The sequence below is a fragment of the Phycodurus eques genome, chromosome 14 (assembly GCF_024500275.1).
Source record: "Phycodurus eques isolate BA_2022a chromosome 14, UOR_Pequ_1.1, whole genome shotgun sequence".
Classification (NCBI taxonomy): Eukaryota; Metazoa; Chordata; class Actinopteri; order Syngnathiformes; family Syngnathidae; genus Phycodurus; species Phycodurus eques.
In genome coordinates this window covers 11,924,929-11,940,442 of record NC_084538.1, presented here as the reverse complement: position 1 = coordinate 11,940,442, position 15,514 = coordinate 11,924,929, and the positions used below count along the sequence as shown (strand labels likewise).

Here is a 15,514-nt window from a genome sequence, read left to right as displayed (position 1 = left end):
TTTTTTTTCCCAGTTTGGTCAAGGTAATAAATATAGAACTTTAAAGAATGTCCATCCATTTTCTGAGCCGCTTCTCCTCACTAGGGTCGCGGGCCTGCTGGAGTCTATCCCAGCTATCACCCGGGTCCTCAGAACTGTGAGGCTGACGCTCTAACCAATCGGCCACCGTGCCGCCCTTTTAAGAATGTGAGCTGTGAAATTATACATGCAAAATGTCAACAAAAGACAAAAGCTTTTATGTTCACCATAATTAGCCACGAGATATACATTCTGAGAATGATGCAGGACAGTTCTACAGCTCCAGATATGCAGAGTTTTAACAAGGTCATGCACAAATTAATTCACAACTTTCATCCATCCATTTTCCATACCGCTTATCCTCACAAGGGTCACGGGCGTGCTGGAGCCAATCCCAGCGATCTTCGGGCGAGAGGAGGGGTACACCCTAAACCGGTCGCCAGCCAATCGCAGGGCGCATATAAACAAACAGCCATTTACACTCACATTCACACCTACAGACAATTTAGTCTTCAATCAACCTACCATGCATGTTTTGGGGTTGTGGGAGGAAACCGGAGTACCCGGAGAAAACCCACACAGGCACGGGGAGAACATGCAAACTCCACACAGGCGAGGCCGGATTTGAACCCAGGTCCTCAGAACTGTGAGGAAGATGTGCTAACCAGTTGCCCAGCATGACGCCCAATTCACAACATAAAATGTTCATTTTCTTTAGAGCAGTCTCTTTATTGACTGATATTTCAATTGTTAAGGTGTATAAAGTAGGGTCTGTGCTGTGCACTGATTCTTAGAAACTCCTAAGGAGATATAGCGATTAAAAATTACTTAAGCCGCCTGTCTCCATCATTGATCTATGAGAAGCCCCCTTTGACAGAATAGCAGATGCACAAAGGGCTTGACAGAACATGTGTATGCTCCGGCACGAGTGTGTGAATACATGTTTGTTTTTTTGTGAGTGGGGGCGGGGGTGATATCAAAGCACTGTAGGTCTTTTAGTAAACCACCAGGTGCAGTTTCCGTGTGTGTTCACTCAAACCCTGATAAAGGGAAGGACGGGATAGGAGAAAAAAAAACAACCTGAATGTTAAAATGCCCTCAGGGATGCACAGGGTCAATTGACTGCATTTCCATGATGATGACATGAAATGAATATGAAAATAGACCGTCTTGGCCACATTAGCTGGCAAATAAATGCAATGAATCAGCTTTGACAATTTGTTACCAATAGGGGGACTGTGCTGCATCCTTTCAATTGTGTTTATTACATTTTGTCATTTCAAGACATAATACCAATGTATTTTAAACAAAACAAACTTGTTTTTTTAGAGCTTTTAGTGCTCCAATAATGAACAGTATACATCATTGGCAGAAGTGGCAGATTAGCTGAATAATTATGAGATTTATAAAAAAAAAAAAAAAAAAGAATTGATTCCTGCACTGGGGAGCACTGATTGCCTCCTCCCGGCATGTGTGAAAGTGGTTCTGCTATGACAACAGAGAAAACAGAGCCAGGAAAGACAATCAGAGCTCATCAGCCGCTTGCCTCACACCTTTATTTACCCCCAATGCCAAAGAGATGAGTAGAATTAGCATAATGATTTCTAACCCAGATATAAGGAGGAATTTCTAATTATTTATAACGTCTTGGGACCCCCGACTTGATCTGTCCAATAATGTTAACATAATTGCATAAGTTGTCAACGGGTGTTGGAAGGCCAGTGGAATATTACACAGCTTGCAGGTTCTCTGCATGGAAAGTGAGGGGCAATGCTCCCAGGAGGGTGTGTGTGTGCGTGTGTGTGTGTGTGCGCCTGTGTGTGTGTGTGTGCGCGTGCAGTGTGAGGGTGGGCATCAATTGTTAAACACGTTCACTGTGCAAAATAAGAAGAAATCTATACTGTACTAAATATATTGCATTTTCATAAAATCCCAATCATTTAAATAAAATGTTCAAACCTGTATTGATGTGAATAAGGGAAAGCTGGAAAATCCATGCTGTTACAGTGGTAAAGGCATTTGTTAGAGACAATAAAACTTCAAGGAAAGGTTTAGTGTGACCAATGTCAGCCTCGTGGAAATGAGAGTAATTCAAATTCCAAAGGACTGTAATACACTGAAACCCTTTATTGAAAATCCTTGAATTCAGTAAAATATAGGGAATTAAACAGAGGCAAAGGATGTCCTGCTGTCCATGAGCTGAGATCAACTGTTTTTGTGGTGTGTTTTTAAAAAAAAAAAAGTTTTATTATGGAGCAATGAAAATCTTTTTCATAGCGCCATCCTGGAATCATATGCTGGAATTGAATAATGCATAAGGTCTCTTGCCTGTCCTATATGTAAATAGTGAACATTGGCAATTGTGCTAAGAACAGGTTTGGCTCTACAGGAATATTATGTAGTGGTCAGGGGCAGCATGTTTGGTTCTCTGGCCTGCCATTGAAGCAGTGGCAGGCCCCTCTGAGCACAGGGGGACATGGCCTGCGCCTGGGGCCTGCAGGGACCATGCACAGAATTAACAAGGCCAATTTAATGTAGGAGCAGGGTTGCATCCACCCTTGAGGACCACTGTACTTTTATCTCAACCCCCCTCCAGCCCAAGTCTTTACCACTCAGGTGTGAGTGCTTTCTCCTTTGGGTCCCAGCACTGGAAGGATATTTTTTTTATGGAGTTCATCTGAGCCAATAGCACAATGTTTTAATAACAAAATCTGAAAATGCAGAAAGTATGTCTTGGATTGATCAATTAACCATTTATTTTATGCTTCATTCAAAATCCAATTTATCTAGATTAATTAATCTTGTTTATTCCTTTTCTTAGGCAATATTGAATACAGCTGTCCTGCCACAAATGAGTGTGAGATCACAAAACGGAGACGCAAATCATGTCAGGCTTGTCGCTTCATGAAATGCCTCAAAGTGGGGATGCTGAAAGAAGGTAAGAAGAGTAAGAGCATTTTTATTTCCTCTTGCACCCATACATATAATAACTGTGCACTGTTTAGCTTTTACCTTTGAAAATATGACATACATGCATTCCACCATTTATTCAAGTGATGATGGGAACATTTTATAGCCCTAAACACATGGTGTACAGATACGTTTTGCATGGTGACTCTGAAATTCTGTAAGCTAGACAGTTCTTTCTACCCACAAATGCAAACCACCGGGTGGCCAAAACAGCGGTTTCCTTGTGCCACCGGCACGGCAGTAAATAATGGTCAGTTTAGCTGGGAACAAGAAATATGCTGAATTGCGTCATTCCACCTTCTGAGTAATAGAAATGTAACAGTATTCCATATGTAAAGTGCCCTCACTCGGCACAGTTTCAGCTCTCCCTGGCTCATTGATCCCCTAAATGTTTTCTGAACACCCCAGGTCTCCTCCTGTGGATGCCACACAAGAATTCCTTGACAATTAAAACATGTTTTGGATGGAACAGTCCTGCTGGGTTTTTCCCTCTCCCTAACCCCTTGAATCCTCACGAGACTCCAAATTGTGACATTCTGTCGAAAAAGCACCAATAGTATCTCCTGTCCCTCACTCCAGTGCATTAGTGGTGGATGTGCTCTTTCTGTGCCTCTCTTTTTATTGTTTGGCTGCTCCTAAAAAACACACACAAAAAAACATATAACAATAAAGTACATAATAATATGTATATAATGAGTGGCTTTGGATTGAAGTGCCAGTGTGGTGTTATATGTATTAAGTTCTCCTGTGGGAGTAACATTTAAAATTGTCATTAGGTGTTTTTGCCACATTACTTTATTTTTCTAAAATGTTGATGAGTAAATAGTTCAGGAGGCACTTTTTAAAGTAAGATTGTCCCTCATGGTTATTCAGTAGCTTAAATAGTCTGCCAGATAGAGGCCCTTACAGATAAAATTCTGCATAAAATTGCCTACTTTTACGTTCTCTGGCAAACTTGCACTGTATATATTCTGACATTATTCCTCCCATTATTCACCGAAGAGAGGGATTTATAGATGCATATATATCCAGCCGCCACCTGAAGCCAGAGTCGTAACCTATATGGATCTCTGCACAGAAACCGAATCCCCTGGACTGCATGCAGCCAGATAAAGCCTTAGTGCCAGAAAGACAGAGTAATCGCATTACTATCTGATGAAAAATTTATGCCAATATATCATCTTGGAGAGTATGAGACTACAAAAATATGTAGTCATGGCTATAGATGAATGACCAGTGTCAAGTCAGAGTAAAAAGAGTGTAAAACTCAAATATGCAGACTTCAGCTATGCCAGAGGTTCAAATGAACGCTTCTTTGCATTCAGCACAATCTTAGAATAAAAATGAAACATTTACATCTGTCATCATACTGCATTGATTATTGTCTCAGATCTCAATGAAAAGCATTACGTCATTGTCATCATTAGCAAAGGGATGTCGCATCTATTTTTTTAAAATACATAAGGCTTGCTTTAAGGTAGGCCATTTAAAAGTGTCACCGAAACGAAATGGAAATAAAGACACGTGGTCAGCGTCCATCGTAAGCTCTATGAAGCCGTCAGCTCAACGCCATGCTCAGGCCCGAGTGTGGAAACAGCTACCACTCATGTGACTGTGGTTGCCACTTACTTTCATTACGGCAGAAAGGTCACATTGTGTACCAATGGAAAATCACCTAATTATAACTTTACTGCTCCAACAAAGGTGCAGCACTGCCCCATGACCCTCTAAGGAAGAAAAACAAAAACAATAAAAATTAATGACATCAGATAAACTTAAGGTTGTTCTCACAACTGTTAAAAGGTTTAGTTCATGCCGTGTCTAAGGTAGTACAGATGACAGTGTGCCGCACACAGAGGTGGGTAGTAATGCACTACGTTTACGCTGGTACATTTAATTAAGTAACTTATCGATAAATTGTACTTTGCACTTGTATTCTGGTTAAGTAAAAACACTATTTTTACTCTGTTACATTGGACTACATTTGACTTGTTACTTTCATTTGTATCTATCTATTGTTGCTCTTGTGAGCTCTTGTTTTTTGGGGAGGGGCCTGTCCAAGAGACGACTGCCTCGGGTGCTGTCACATGACTGTTTCACCAATCCAATGCTTACCACAAGCGACATTTGACTCCATTTCGCCAATCAAACGGAGCTAGGCAGGACTGCACACCAAGTCTCCGCTGCCCCACACAAAAGTGAAATTTTCAATGTGACTAATTTATTGAAGCATGGCAGAAAAAATTATGTGCAACACATAGAAGAGGCAGAATACCTTTGGCCTCACATTCAATCTGTTTGCCTTACAGACTACGGAAAAGAACAGCTATGTCATCTGTGTCTGCCTAAAAAACAAAATTCCACATTTCAGACTACAGGAACGAAACTTGTAACTTGAAAAAACATGTTGCAGTTTGCTGTGCAGTGTCTGCCTGGTGGGCCTATTGTGCTATTTGTTTCATGAGTGGGAACAAAGAAAGTTAATTTAAGACCATTTCTTGTGGCTAAATTTGCCTTAGATTAATTTTTAAAATATTTTGTTGTTTTAGCTAAAGTGATATTGTTTGGCAATATCTACATTTGTAAATTCCCATTTTATATTTTTGCTTATTTGACGTTCATACTCTAATTAAAAAGTTACTCACCAGTTACTCAGTACTTGAGGAGTTTTTTTCTCTGAAAACTCATTTACTCAAGTAATTATTTGGGGGACTACCTTTACTTTTACATGAGTCATTTTCATTCAGAGTAATGGAACTCCTACTTGAGTACAATCTTTGGCTACTTTACCCACCTCTGGCCGCACATGGAAAAGAAAATGGTTTTCATCAGCTGCTCAGAGCCTGTGTTGAGTCGCTGTACTTTCGCTCTCACTGTATAAAGGAGGAAGTGATCAATAGAAAAATCAAATGTTACAGGCAACAGGTTTTTCCTCTGATCAATTGAAACGGGTCAGAGCTTAGAGCAAGGGAGAAGACAAGATACTATTGAGAGATTACATTGACATCGCTCAGTGACAGTTGCTCTTTGCACCAACTTCCTCTCCCTCTCGCTTACTCACACACACAAATCCGATACTTACGAGGTCGCACACATAAGAGCAGAAACAAGCTTTTTTGGTCAATTAAAGTGCCTCTGCTGGTGTGTAACCCAACACATTTACTTTTAATACTACACAATTGCATATGAAATAGCCACAGTACAATCAAGACACATGTACATGATAAAGGTCTATAAGGGCAGAATTTAGCTCTTTAGTTATCACAAAAGTTAATGGCTGACATCACTGTTACTGAGAGGCAGAAATTTCAGCACTAAAATCTTAAAAATGCTTTAACATGAACTGTGAGCCAATACAAATATTTAAAGTACATAAAGTAACATCATTGTTCCTAATTGATGAAAAATTGAACTAGTTCTATGCATTAAAATGTTTAATGTACTCGACATAACTGAGTGGAGTTGACTAGTCTAGTTCATCAGAGGCATAAATAAAAAATCTGAGTGGTTGTAATAGTATTTTTTTGTTATTAATGCACTGACTTATTAATGTACAATAACTCAGTTTTACTGCTGTTGTGTTAGTGTAATGTGTAATTTAAGTACCATTTAGTGTTTTCAGTCAGCAGTAGGGCCAAGGATGTCAACTCACCCGGGAACGTCTAGCTAACCTGTAAATGGACTACGTGACAAGGGTGTCAGTGTGGCAGCCCCTTGGGTTTGAATATGTGGAAGGGTCAGTGTGCTTCCTTCTCTCATCACTGCTCGTGATTAAAAATGCTGCAACACACTGACGAGCATGCAACACTGGCAACGGGGGCCTTTGGAAATAGTGCTGACGGCAGTTTAGCAGGGCGGCTTCCTTGAAAGGCGAGGTTCACCATGCCTTGCCATGTGGCCTTCTGATTTTCCCAGCTAAAATAGGGTCTGCCTAAGCCCCCCTTGGCATTGCCAACCATCCCAGACATCCTGACACTTTCCCCAGGGAGAGAGACACAGAACAGGTGAGAGACTCAAAATAAGGGCCCCTATCATGGTTGGCCGTACAAAGTGAGTGAAGACAGGCTCTTTTGTAGGAGTGTGCTTGGAAGGGGATTATTATTGTTTTTGGAGAGAAAGAGGAGCCGCAGGTCAGCTGGCCCCAGCCCCCACCCTAAGGCCTGTGCTAATCCGTGCACAAATGCCAGCCGCCTTGGCCAAAAGCCCTCTCCCCCAGCACCCCGCTTTGAAGAGATGATACCCGCGCTCAACCTATGCTAGCCTCGCCGTGATGTGAGGCGGGCCATAAAAGAGTGAGATGACTTTAGATGAGGTGGCAGTTAAATCTCTTCGCACATTTATAACACACCTACTGTTTACTATGGAGAGAGCTCAGCAGAGTCAGACCACTTACAGCTGAGGGCCACCAAGGGGACATACAGTATAACCCTCACAAAGGCCCCTATAATGTTCTGTCCATAGTGCCTGGCAGTGGGAGTGAATGAGTCAGTTCTAGCTGCTCTTAATGGCCCTACTCCTCTCCGGAGCCCGTCTCTGGCCCTCTTGGACAGTAAAATGAGGCTGGATCGTGCCAAGTTTTAATTCCTGTCAGCATCTGTTAATTATGACCAAGACTGCTCTAATTAAAAAAGGCACCCAGCTACCTTCAAATGCAGGCGTTACACCGGCTCACACAGCCACATGACTCAACTGGTCGAAAGGATCATAGAGAACGGGAGTGCAGCCACCTGGCAGCGGTCGGGTTCATCGGGTGAGCCGCAAGAAACTGTAGAAAGTGGTGACATCACATTGGACCATGAGAGGAATTTTCCATGGCTGTGGCATTGGCCGTAATAAACAGCAGCAAGTGGATATATATATATATTTTTGTTTGTTTTTGTTTTAACGATTCCAAGGACACAGTAAGAGATTACATGCTTTAAAAAAAATCATTAGTATTTCTTGACTTGATGGTTGTTAAGTGAAAGCTGTCAGTGAGTGTGCATGTAAAGTGCAGGTATAGTTGCCATCAGATTATTCCCTGTGTCTTGCTGGGAAGGATGAGTCTCTGTTGGGAATTGGGGGTAATTAGGTTAGTGGGTTGTCAGTGTCAGGAAATTGAAAGACAATCCTAATCAGATTTGTGTTCCTAGGGAATCAAATAATTTATATAAGTGGAAGAAATCTCTATTTTACAGTTAGATGACAATACACTTTACGACTCCACCCATGTGGGGTAGCTGTCAGCCATGGCAATATAAGTGCAAAAAAATCAAGAATATATTTTGCATAAATCCACCCTTTGAATCCCTTTTTGGTAAATGGCACTTCTGCTTTACATCATCTGATTTTCCATTTCATACATAGAGTGTGTGAGAGCCAATCGCCATGCATGGGACTCATCCAAACTCATCTTCTCCAATAGCTTTTGCTGATGGGCAAATTGTATTAGGCTCATTTGCAGTGGCCACACAATGCCCAGGTTTGACACTGTCCTTCGTGTTATAAAGTGATGAAATCATCAAGGAAGTGCTCCGGCTCGCGGTGTTGTTCGTTCGGAGGACGTAGCCGGCTGACAAATTAACTCTTCCCCCCACCACACGCATTTCATTGAGCCTCTTCTCATCCACCCTTTAGTATTAAATTTGTTTGGAGGTTTCTTTATGCATAGGAGGTAAATTGAAGGGATTTTCCCTCTTGACAGGATTAAGATATCAGGGATGTTTAGGCTGGGTGGAAGCAGTGACAGCCTGGTACAAATATGGGGATGCAGGATAAAGGTTTGCATACATTTGCATTGAATAAGTGAATATCTGCCTGGTCATATCAAATAAATAGAACAACGTAGATTAAGTATTTTAACTATGGTGAAAATGAATAGAATAGAAAATACATCCAAATAGAAACATTCTTATCAAATAATGAGACAATAAATAACTCATGTTATGATGAGGCCGGCTTGACATTTACAGTATCGGTGTGGAACCCAGACCCCTAGGTGTGGTTGGGGGTGATAAGGCTCTGTTGCTTCTCCACTGAAAGAGGGGTGAAATAAGGGTCTTTTACGAGGAAGCAATACCTAGTTATCTGTGGGGAGTATGACAGCGGATGTTTTTTTCACTGTGTGTGGGGGGACAGTGTATTGACACGTTGGCTGGTCACGTTTCTTTTACTGGATCTTAAGGACCACACACACCAGAGCGCTCACTCATGCACAAACAAGTAAAGAGCCAATTAGTATGCAGAACGTCTCATCCGAAAGCTAAATAATTAGAGGGCCAGTCTGTGAGATCATTGACCCTGCGTTAAATATTCATATGTTTAGACCTGCTCTGGGCTCAGCTGTGTCACAGTAGACCAGCCAGGCATGGACCACATATGGGAACACAGGCTTTCCTCTGACATATCCACACACCTACTGACATGCATGCTTAAACACACGCACGCTTTTACAGCCCCATGCAGTCTTTTTTTTTTTTTTCAAAGCTGGAGCCCAAACCAATCCTCAGAGTAGTGGTTTACACGTACTTAAACCTGCCTAGTGTAATCTGTAACATACCAGTTTCAATTTATATTTTGCCAAACTTTTCTGCGAATGTGCTTGATACTGATTGTGTCTATATTGTGGTCTTCTCAATTTGTCCTCCATAGGGGTTCGCCTGGATCGAGTTCGAGGCGGCAGACAGAAGTACAAGAGGAGGTTGGACACTGAAAACAACCCATACTTGGGCTTGGCGCTCCCCCCTCCTACCAAAAAGCCTCGTGAGTACTGCCCCGTCACTAGTCCATTGTCTCCCTTCTCCGTCGCCCCTCCTCTGCCAGGCCAGCAATCAGGTAAAGGTTAAGCAAAATTTGAGGCTAAATAACATTCCAGTCTCTGTCTGTTGTTCGAGCAGGTCTGGTCAGAAATGTGGGCCGGTATTATTCATGAGCTCAAGGACAATAGTGTCCCATATTTTCACCCATACATCTGTTTTGTTTCAAAAGAGATTTGTAAACCTTCATTTGACTGCATACAAAATTTCTCACAAGGATGTGTTTCAGCTCATGGAGCTTATTTAATGATAACGCATTTAACATCTATTTTGTTTTGTCTGCCCTCCTTTTCTCCTCTACCCTCAGTCACAAAGATAGTATCTCACTTGTTGGTGGCAGAGCCAGAGAAGATCTACGCCATGCCTGACCCCACCATGCCGGAGAGCGACATAAAGGCTCTTACCACACTGTGCGACCTGGCTGACCGTGAGCTGGTTGTCATCATTGGCTGGGCCAAGCACATCCCAGGTATAATCTCATGTTCTGCTATTTTAACCACTTTGCTCTGCCTGATTTTTCCTATTCTCTTTCCTATCCTCTGTTTCATGCTATACGAATATAATGTCCCCACACCCTCACACAGATAATTAATGAGAGAAGCTCACAACGCCACAGGGCGTGTGGCATGGAGGGTGTGTGAAATGGACATAGCTGTGCAAGAAACAAATCAATAGAGTGCATCTAAAATCCCGACATTGAATGGAGAGGGGAACACATTGACCTGCTGCCATTGCATGTTGTAATCACAAGGGAGATATAGAGTAAAGTTGGGGTCTTGCCGACTCAAACAACACATCATACCACACGCAGACACACGTATGCCCACATGAACGCACACTCAGCACAGGCACACACACTCGTTGAATTATTGATGGGCATAATCGTATTTCCTCTTCGGCCCATAGACATTCTGATAGACGAGGTGTTAGGTTATAAGAGGCTGTTGAATTAAGGACACAGCGCACCTCACGTCAGCAGAGATTTTGCTTCCTGTAAGAATTTTGCTATGATTTTGACAAAGAACACATTGTTTAGCCCCTATTTTTTTGCCACCAACGCAGATTCTCCTTGATCTTTAGCTTGGCCCCCATAACTCTATAACATCACAGCGGTGTTCGAGAAGGGCCAAAAGACTAATGAATGTCCACCTCTCTCTCACTTTCATAACCTCTTCTTAGTAGCACAACTCACACTCGCACAAACACAGCAGTGACACATACACTGTCTGTCCTTTCTCGCACAAATACTAGTACTATTATGCAAGATGTCAAAAACAGGTGAAACGATACAGTACATATAATTGCAATTTATTTATTTTCATCAAAGTCAAGTCAGCTATGGCAGGTGCATTTTGTGCTGAAAAGGTCTTAAGTACTTCTCAGAAGGTAGGGTATTAATCACTTACAGATCTGATAGTAAGGAGATTACCAATGGATATGCTCCCGGCCCTTGGCCTCAGCCCTGCCCCGTTATGCATCTAAACTGTTTTGATAACTCCCCATGCGCCGTGCACGGTCAGCAGACTGAGCGTTTAACCAAGAAGCTTACTCAGGACTCGACCTCAGGTGACCTGGTAACACGCATTCTCATTGTCCAGTCCCAAAAATTTGAGAGTTGTAGCTAAGCTCAAACCTGGATCATGCTGGTTTTTGGAGTGTGCAATTATATGAACTACTGTATATAGACTCTAGCCCAGTCCATTATGTTTAAAATACAGAGTATTTCCCGAGATGAGGCCACAGAGTGGTCTTATTTTAATAAAATGAAAAACTCATAGAGAAGTATCATTGCTGTATTGGAGACTATGTACACTTTAACTAGGTTTTCTGACAGTGACAGTGTTGAGTGTTGTGATAATCAGATTATACAAACACATATTGCACATTGCATAGATGCATAATGATAATGGGATTTGTGTCATTCCAAATGCGGCGGTAATGATCATTTAACCCAAAACCTAAGGCAGTAAGCCAGAGTGTCTTCTGCTAAACAATGTGCAGTACCTGCAGTACTGTAGACTCCCAAGTAGATTATTCTGGCCTGATTTCAAATAACTTGCTTGCTTCTGTTTTATATTTGCTATCTTATAACTTATCATTCTTTACACACGAGTTGGCCAAAATAAAGACGACTGGTCCCTGAGTGCTTTGTCTGCCACACGTCTGTATTAGCACAGTGGGTGTCCTCTGGCCATGAAATAGCAACATAATTGAGTTGTACATGGCTGAACCTGATCAGAGACGGTTCAGTGGTTTTGCCACTCCATGCGCTAACTCTCCATGCACGAAAGCAACCCCAGGGTAGCGTACCATGCGTTTGCAGTGTGCTGCGGGACCAAAAAAGAAAGGGGGGCAGGAGGGTGATTGCATTCTGATAGATTTCTGAGCCCATAGGCAATGGAATTAAAAAGATTAACAGTTCATTATGAACTAGACCACATTGATTAGACCACTGACAGATAGGCCAATAACTAAAGGCCAAATGTAACAATTTAAAACTCCTGAAAACTGGCACTTTGGCCTTCCCAAAAGTTTTTTTTCCCCCATGTTGAATCAAGCACATGTAATGAGGTGCAAAACAGAAGATATAAAAACTTTGTAATGAGTTTAGATATTACCTTTTACTAGGTGTGTTGTAATGTTATTTTTTTGTTTCAATTTTTATTCAGTGATCTTTATGCATTTATGCTTTAGCTTATTTCTATCAACAAAACAAAAAGAACCCTTTATTGAAGTCGGGAGTTATCAAGTGCCACGTCACCATTCGGTGTGTATTTGATTAACTGGTAATCACTGTGGATATTCTCGTCACTACAGTCCTGCTCCAAATAGCGCCATGCAGTAGAGTCTAACACGGCTGTTGCCTAAGGATGACAGGGTCATTAGTTGCAGTGTTAGGGGGATGCTGACAGATGACGACTTGCTCCTGTAGGTGCTAACAACCTTTGACATACATATAGTCCACCGTCCACCCATCTTGTCACCTTGCATCCCATAAAGCTGCATTTCACTTTGTCCAAGAGCTTTAATGTAGCAGGGAACTCCGTATATCCATAGCTACAGTGTGGTAGAATCTGTTTACTACTTTGACATTGCTGTCTTCTTCAGGAGCGACGGGAGGTGAGTGTGACCCCTGACCTCAATGTTCCACCCTGAATTCCTTCCCACCCACTATGGGAATGTCATGCGCTCATATATAAAACCCGCTATGCATGCGATGTATACAGGAGGGGCTTGTTGTTCGGTGTTTGCCGACTCCCAACCCAGCTTCCGAAGCTGGAGTGTTTTCACCTGGGAATTCTCGGAAGGCTAAAGGGCCAAGCAAACATTGACACTCTGCTGCAGCCGCTGCCTTGCTCCTAAGCAATAAAATGTATTTTTGTTCGAGTATGTGACCTATACAATATAGGTTGTTGCATCACGCTGATATCATCCTAAAGAAATAATTACCTCATCATATGTAATTGCATATGTTAGTATTAGAATTACACCAAATTCCTTGGGTTTTTCTTTTTAGTTTGTTCTATAAACTCGTCCTCCTCTATCAGCTCCTCATTTGACTGACAGCCGTCTGGCGTGTTAGGATTTAACATGCAGACAACAGCGATGTCGCGTTGTAAGTTGTCGTGTTAGCATCATTGTAGCCCTCCACCATAATAAAAACCCAAGCCCACCCTCCTCCCCCACAGGACTCTTGTTTTCTCTTTGCCATTAAATTGTGAAATCTACTTACTCAGTTGCCGGCCTGATCCCACTCAAGCTGCGTAATCTCCTTGTAATAGAGTGTGAATGCTGGCCAGCAATAAATCAGCACCTCATCAGTGCACTTTATTAAATATAGACATCAACAGACAGCTCTTAGTATATTCAATTTACCCTCTGATGTAGGCTTCAACACAGGAGATAAAGATAGATTGAGCAATCAGGTGCATGCTGAGGGCTGAACCTGAACAGGAAAAGAGCTGCTGGAAGGTGGCTACAAAAGCCACCTTCCAGCAGCTGGAAGGTGGAAGCTACAGGGAGACTGAGATGGGACACAGTGTATCAGAAGCAGGCAGACAGTCAGGAGGATGCAACTCCAGAATGGGGAGGTCTGCCAGGTGGGATGGGGGAGGGTTTTGTTTTGCTGTTTCTGAGATATAAGCAGGTACACCCCCATCATAATGACAGCTGGACTGGAAGCCTACAGAGTCTTTGTTTGGAGCTTCGGAATACTTAAATTTGGACTGGAATGTTTTCACAATTGGGTGGAATATGTGTTGGAAATATTTATGTTACTGTCACCCCACACACATCTTTTACGCTATCTATCCATTTGCCTCACAATTGAAACACAAAACTTCTGAACGTTTTACCTCAAATAGTGGCTTCTGCTTTAATATACTGTAACTGTGACCCAATTCCACCGTCCACTTGAATAAATACAATATATGCCACCCACGCATCCATCCATTTTCCGTTCCGCTTTATCTTCACAAGGGTCGCGGGCGTGCTGGAGCCTATCCCAGCCATCTTTGGCCGAGAGGCGGGGTACACCCTGAACTGGTGTGTGTGTGTGTGTGTGTGTATATATATATATATATATATATATATATATATATATATATATATATATATATATATATATATATATATATATATGTATATATATATATATATATATATATATATATATATATGTATATATATATATATATATATATATATAAACTCTGCAAGTGTAAAAATCCCTTTTCTGTCTGTCCTGAAAGTGCTTGATGCTGAACCGTCAGAAATTCCTGAAGGTGATGGTAGTATGCCTTCAAGAGATCATCAACACTGCTTCATCCCTCATTAAACTGTGGCGCTTCATGGCTGAAGAGATACATTATGTGTAATTATGGTAATGATGAAAGGCTATTTTTTTTCTGGAGCCAAACAACGATATCTAACATTGAGATTGGGAGGTGGGACCCCGGAGAGGGCTAAAGTCTTCCAATTCTGGGGTCAGGAGGTCATGGGGGGTAGATTAAAACAAAAGGGATTACTGAATTTAACATTCTCTAACCCCATAATGTTCACAGGGTATTGGTCAAATCACCCATTCTCTTATGTTATACATACAATGGGATAATGGGTTGGTTGGTTATCACCTTGAAAAAAGGCAGAAAGAGGACTTAAAAAAAACGGTATTAAAGATGAAAATAAACTAGATTATTTCAGACAGTATGACACAATTTCAACACAACAATTGCATCCAATATGATAAGAGGTTTAATGTCTATAGGGAACACTTGTTGAACATTTATGTGCGTCGGGTTGACTATAGGTAGAATTCTGTCAACTGCCACATTTTATTATCAGGTTGCTATTCATCCTGATGTTGCCATGTCCACTCAAGAAGAATCATGGTCCACATACTCCTACATTCAGTGGTATTGGTTATACATCTTCCACCGCAGTCTGGCAGATTTGAGAGTTCTATACAAATCAGAGATGTATTTTATTTTTTAAGTGTCATCTGAAATGGCAAGCTTTGATATAAACTAAGTGTCTCAAAGCATGATCCCTCTGCTCAGTTTGAGGATATAGTGGTGAAAAAAAGAAGATGTGCAGAACCTCTGGGGCCCAGTTAGAGGCAGTTTGACTCCAACTGGAGCCCAGAGAACACTTGCCTTGGCTGAGGTGAGATTGCTGCCGGGCACAAGTCTTCAGGGCCTGCTTGTCCTTCTGATAGCTGGCTATGATAGATC

At 41.8% G+C, this 15,514-nt stretch overlaps 1 protein-coding gene across 4 annotated transcripts in view; it reads left to right on the top strand.

Moving 5' to 3' along the window:
* The window catches only part of esrrb (estrogen-related receptor beta), a 45,473-nt gene that overhangs the window by 19,553 nt on the left and 10,406 nt on the right, over positions 1-15,514 (top strand). For 3 of the 4 annotated variants that reach the window (XM_061696410.1, XM_061696409.1, XM_061696407.1), the window contains 3 exons: positions 2,840-2,965; positions 9,619-9,729; positions 10,090-10,251. In XM_061696410.1, coding sequence (XP_061552394.1) covers positions 2,840-2,965; positions 9,619-9,729; positions 10,090-10,251 — 399 coding nt within the window. The remainder of the gene's footprint in view (positions 1-2,839; positions 2,966-9,618; positions 9,730-10,089; positions 10,252-15,514) is intronic. The other variant, XM_061696408.1, reaches the window with a different exon arrangement.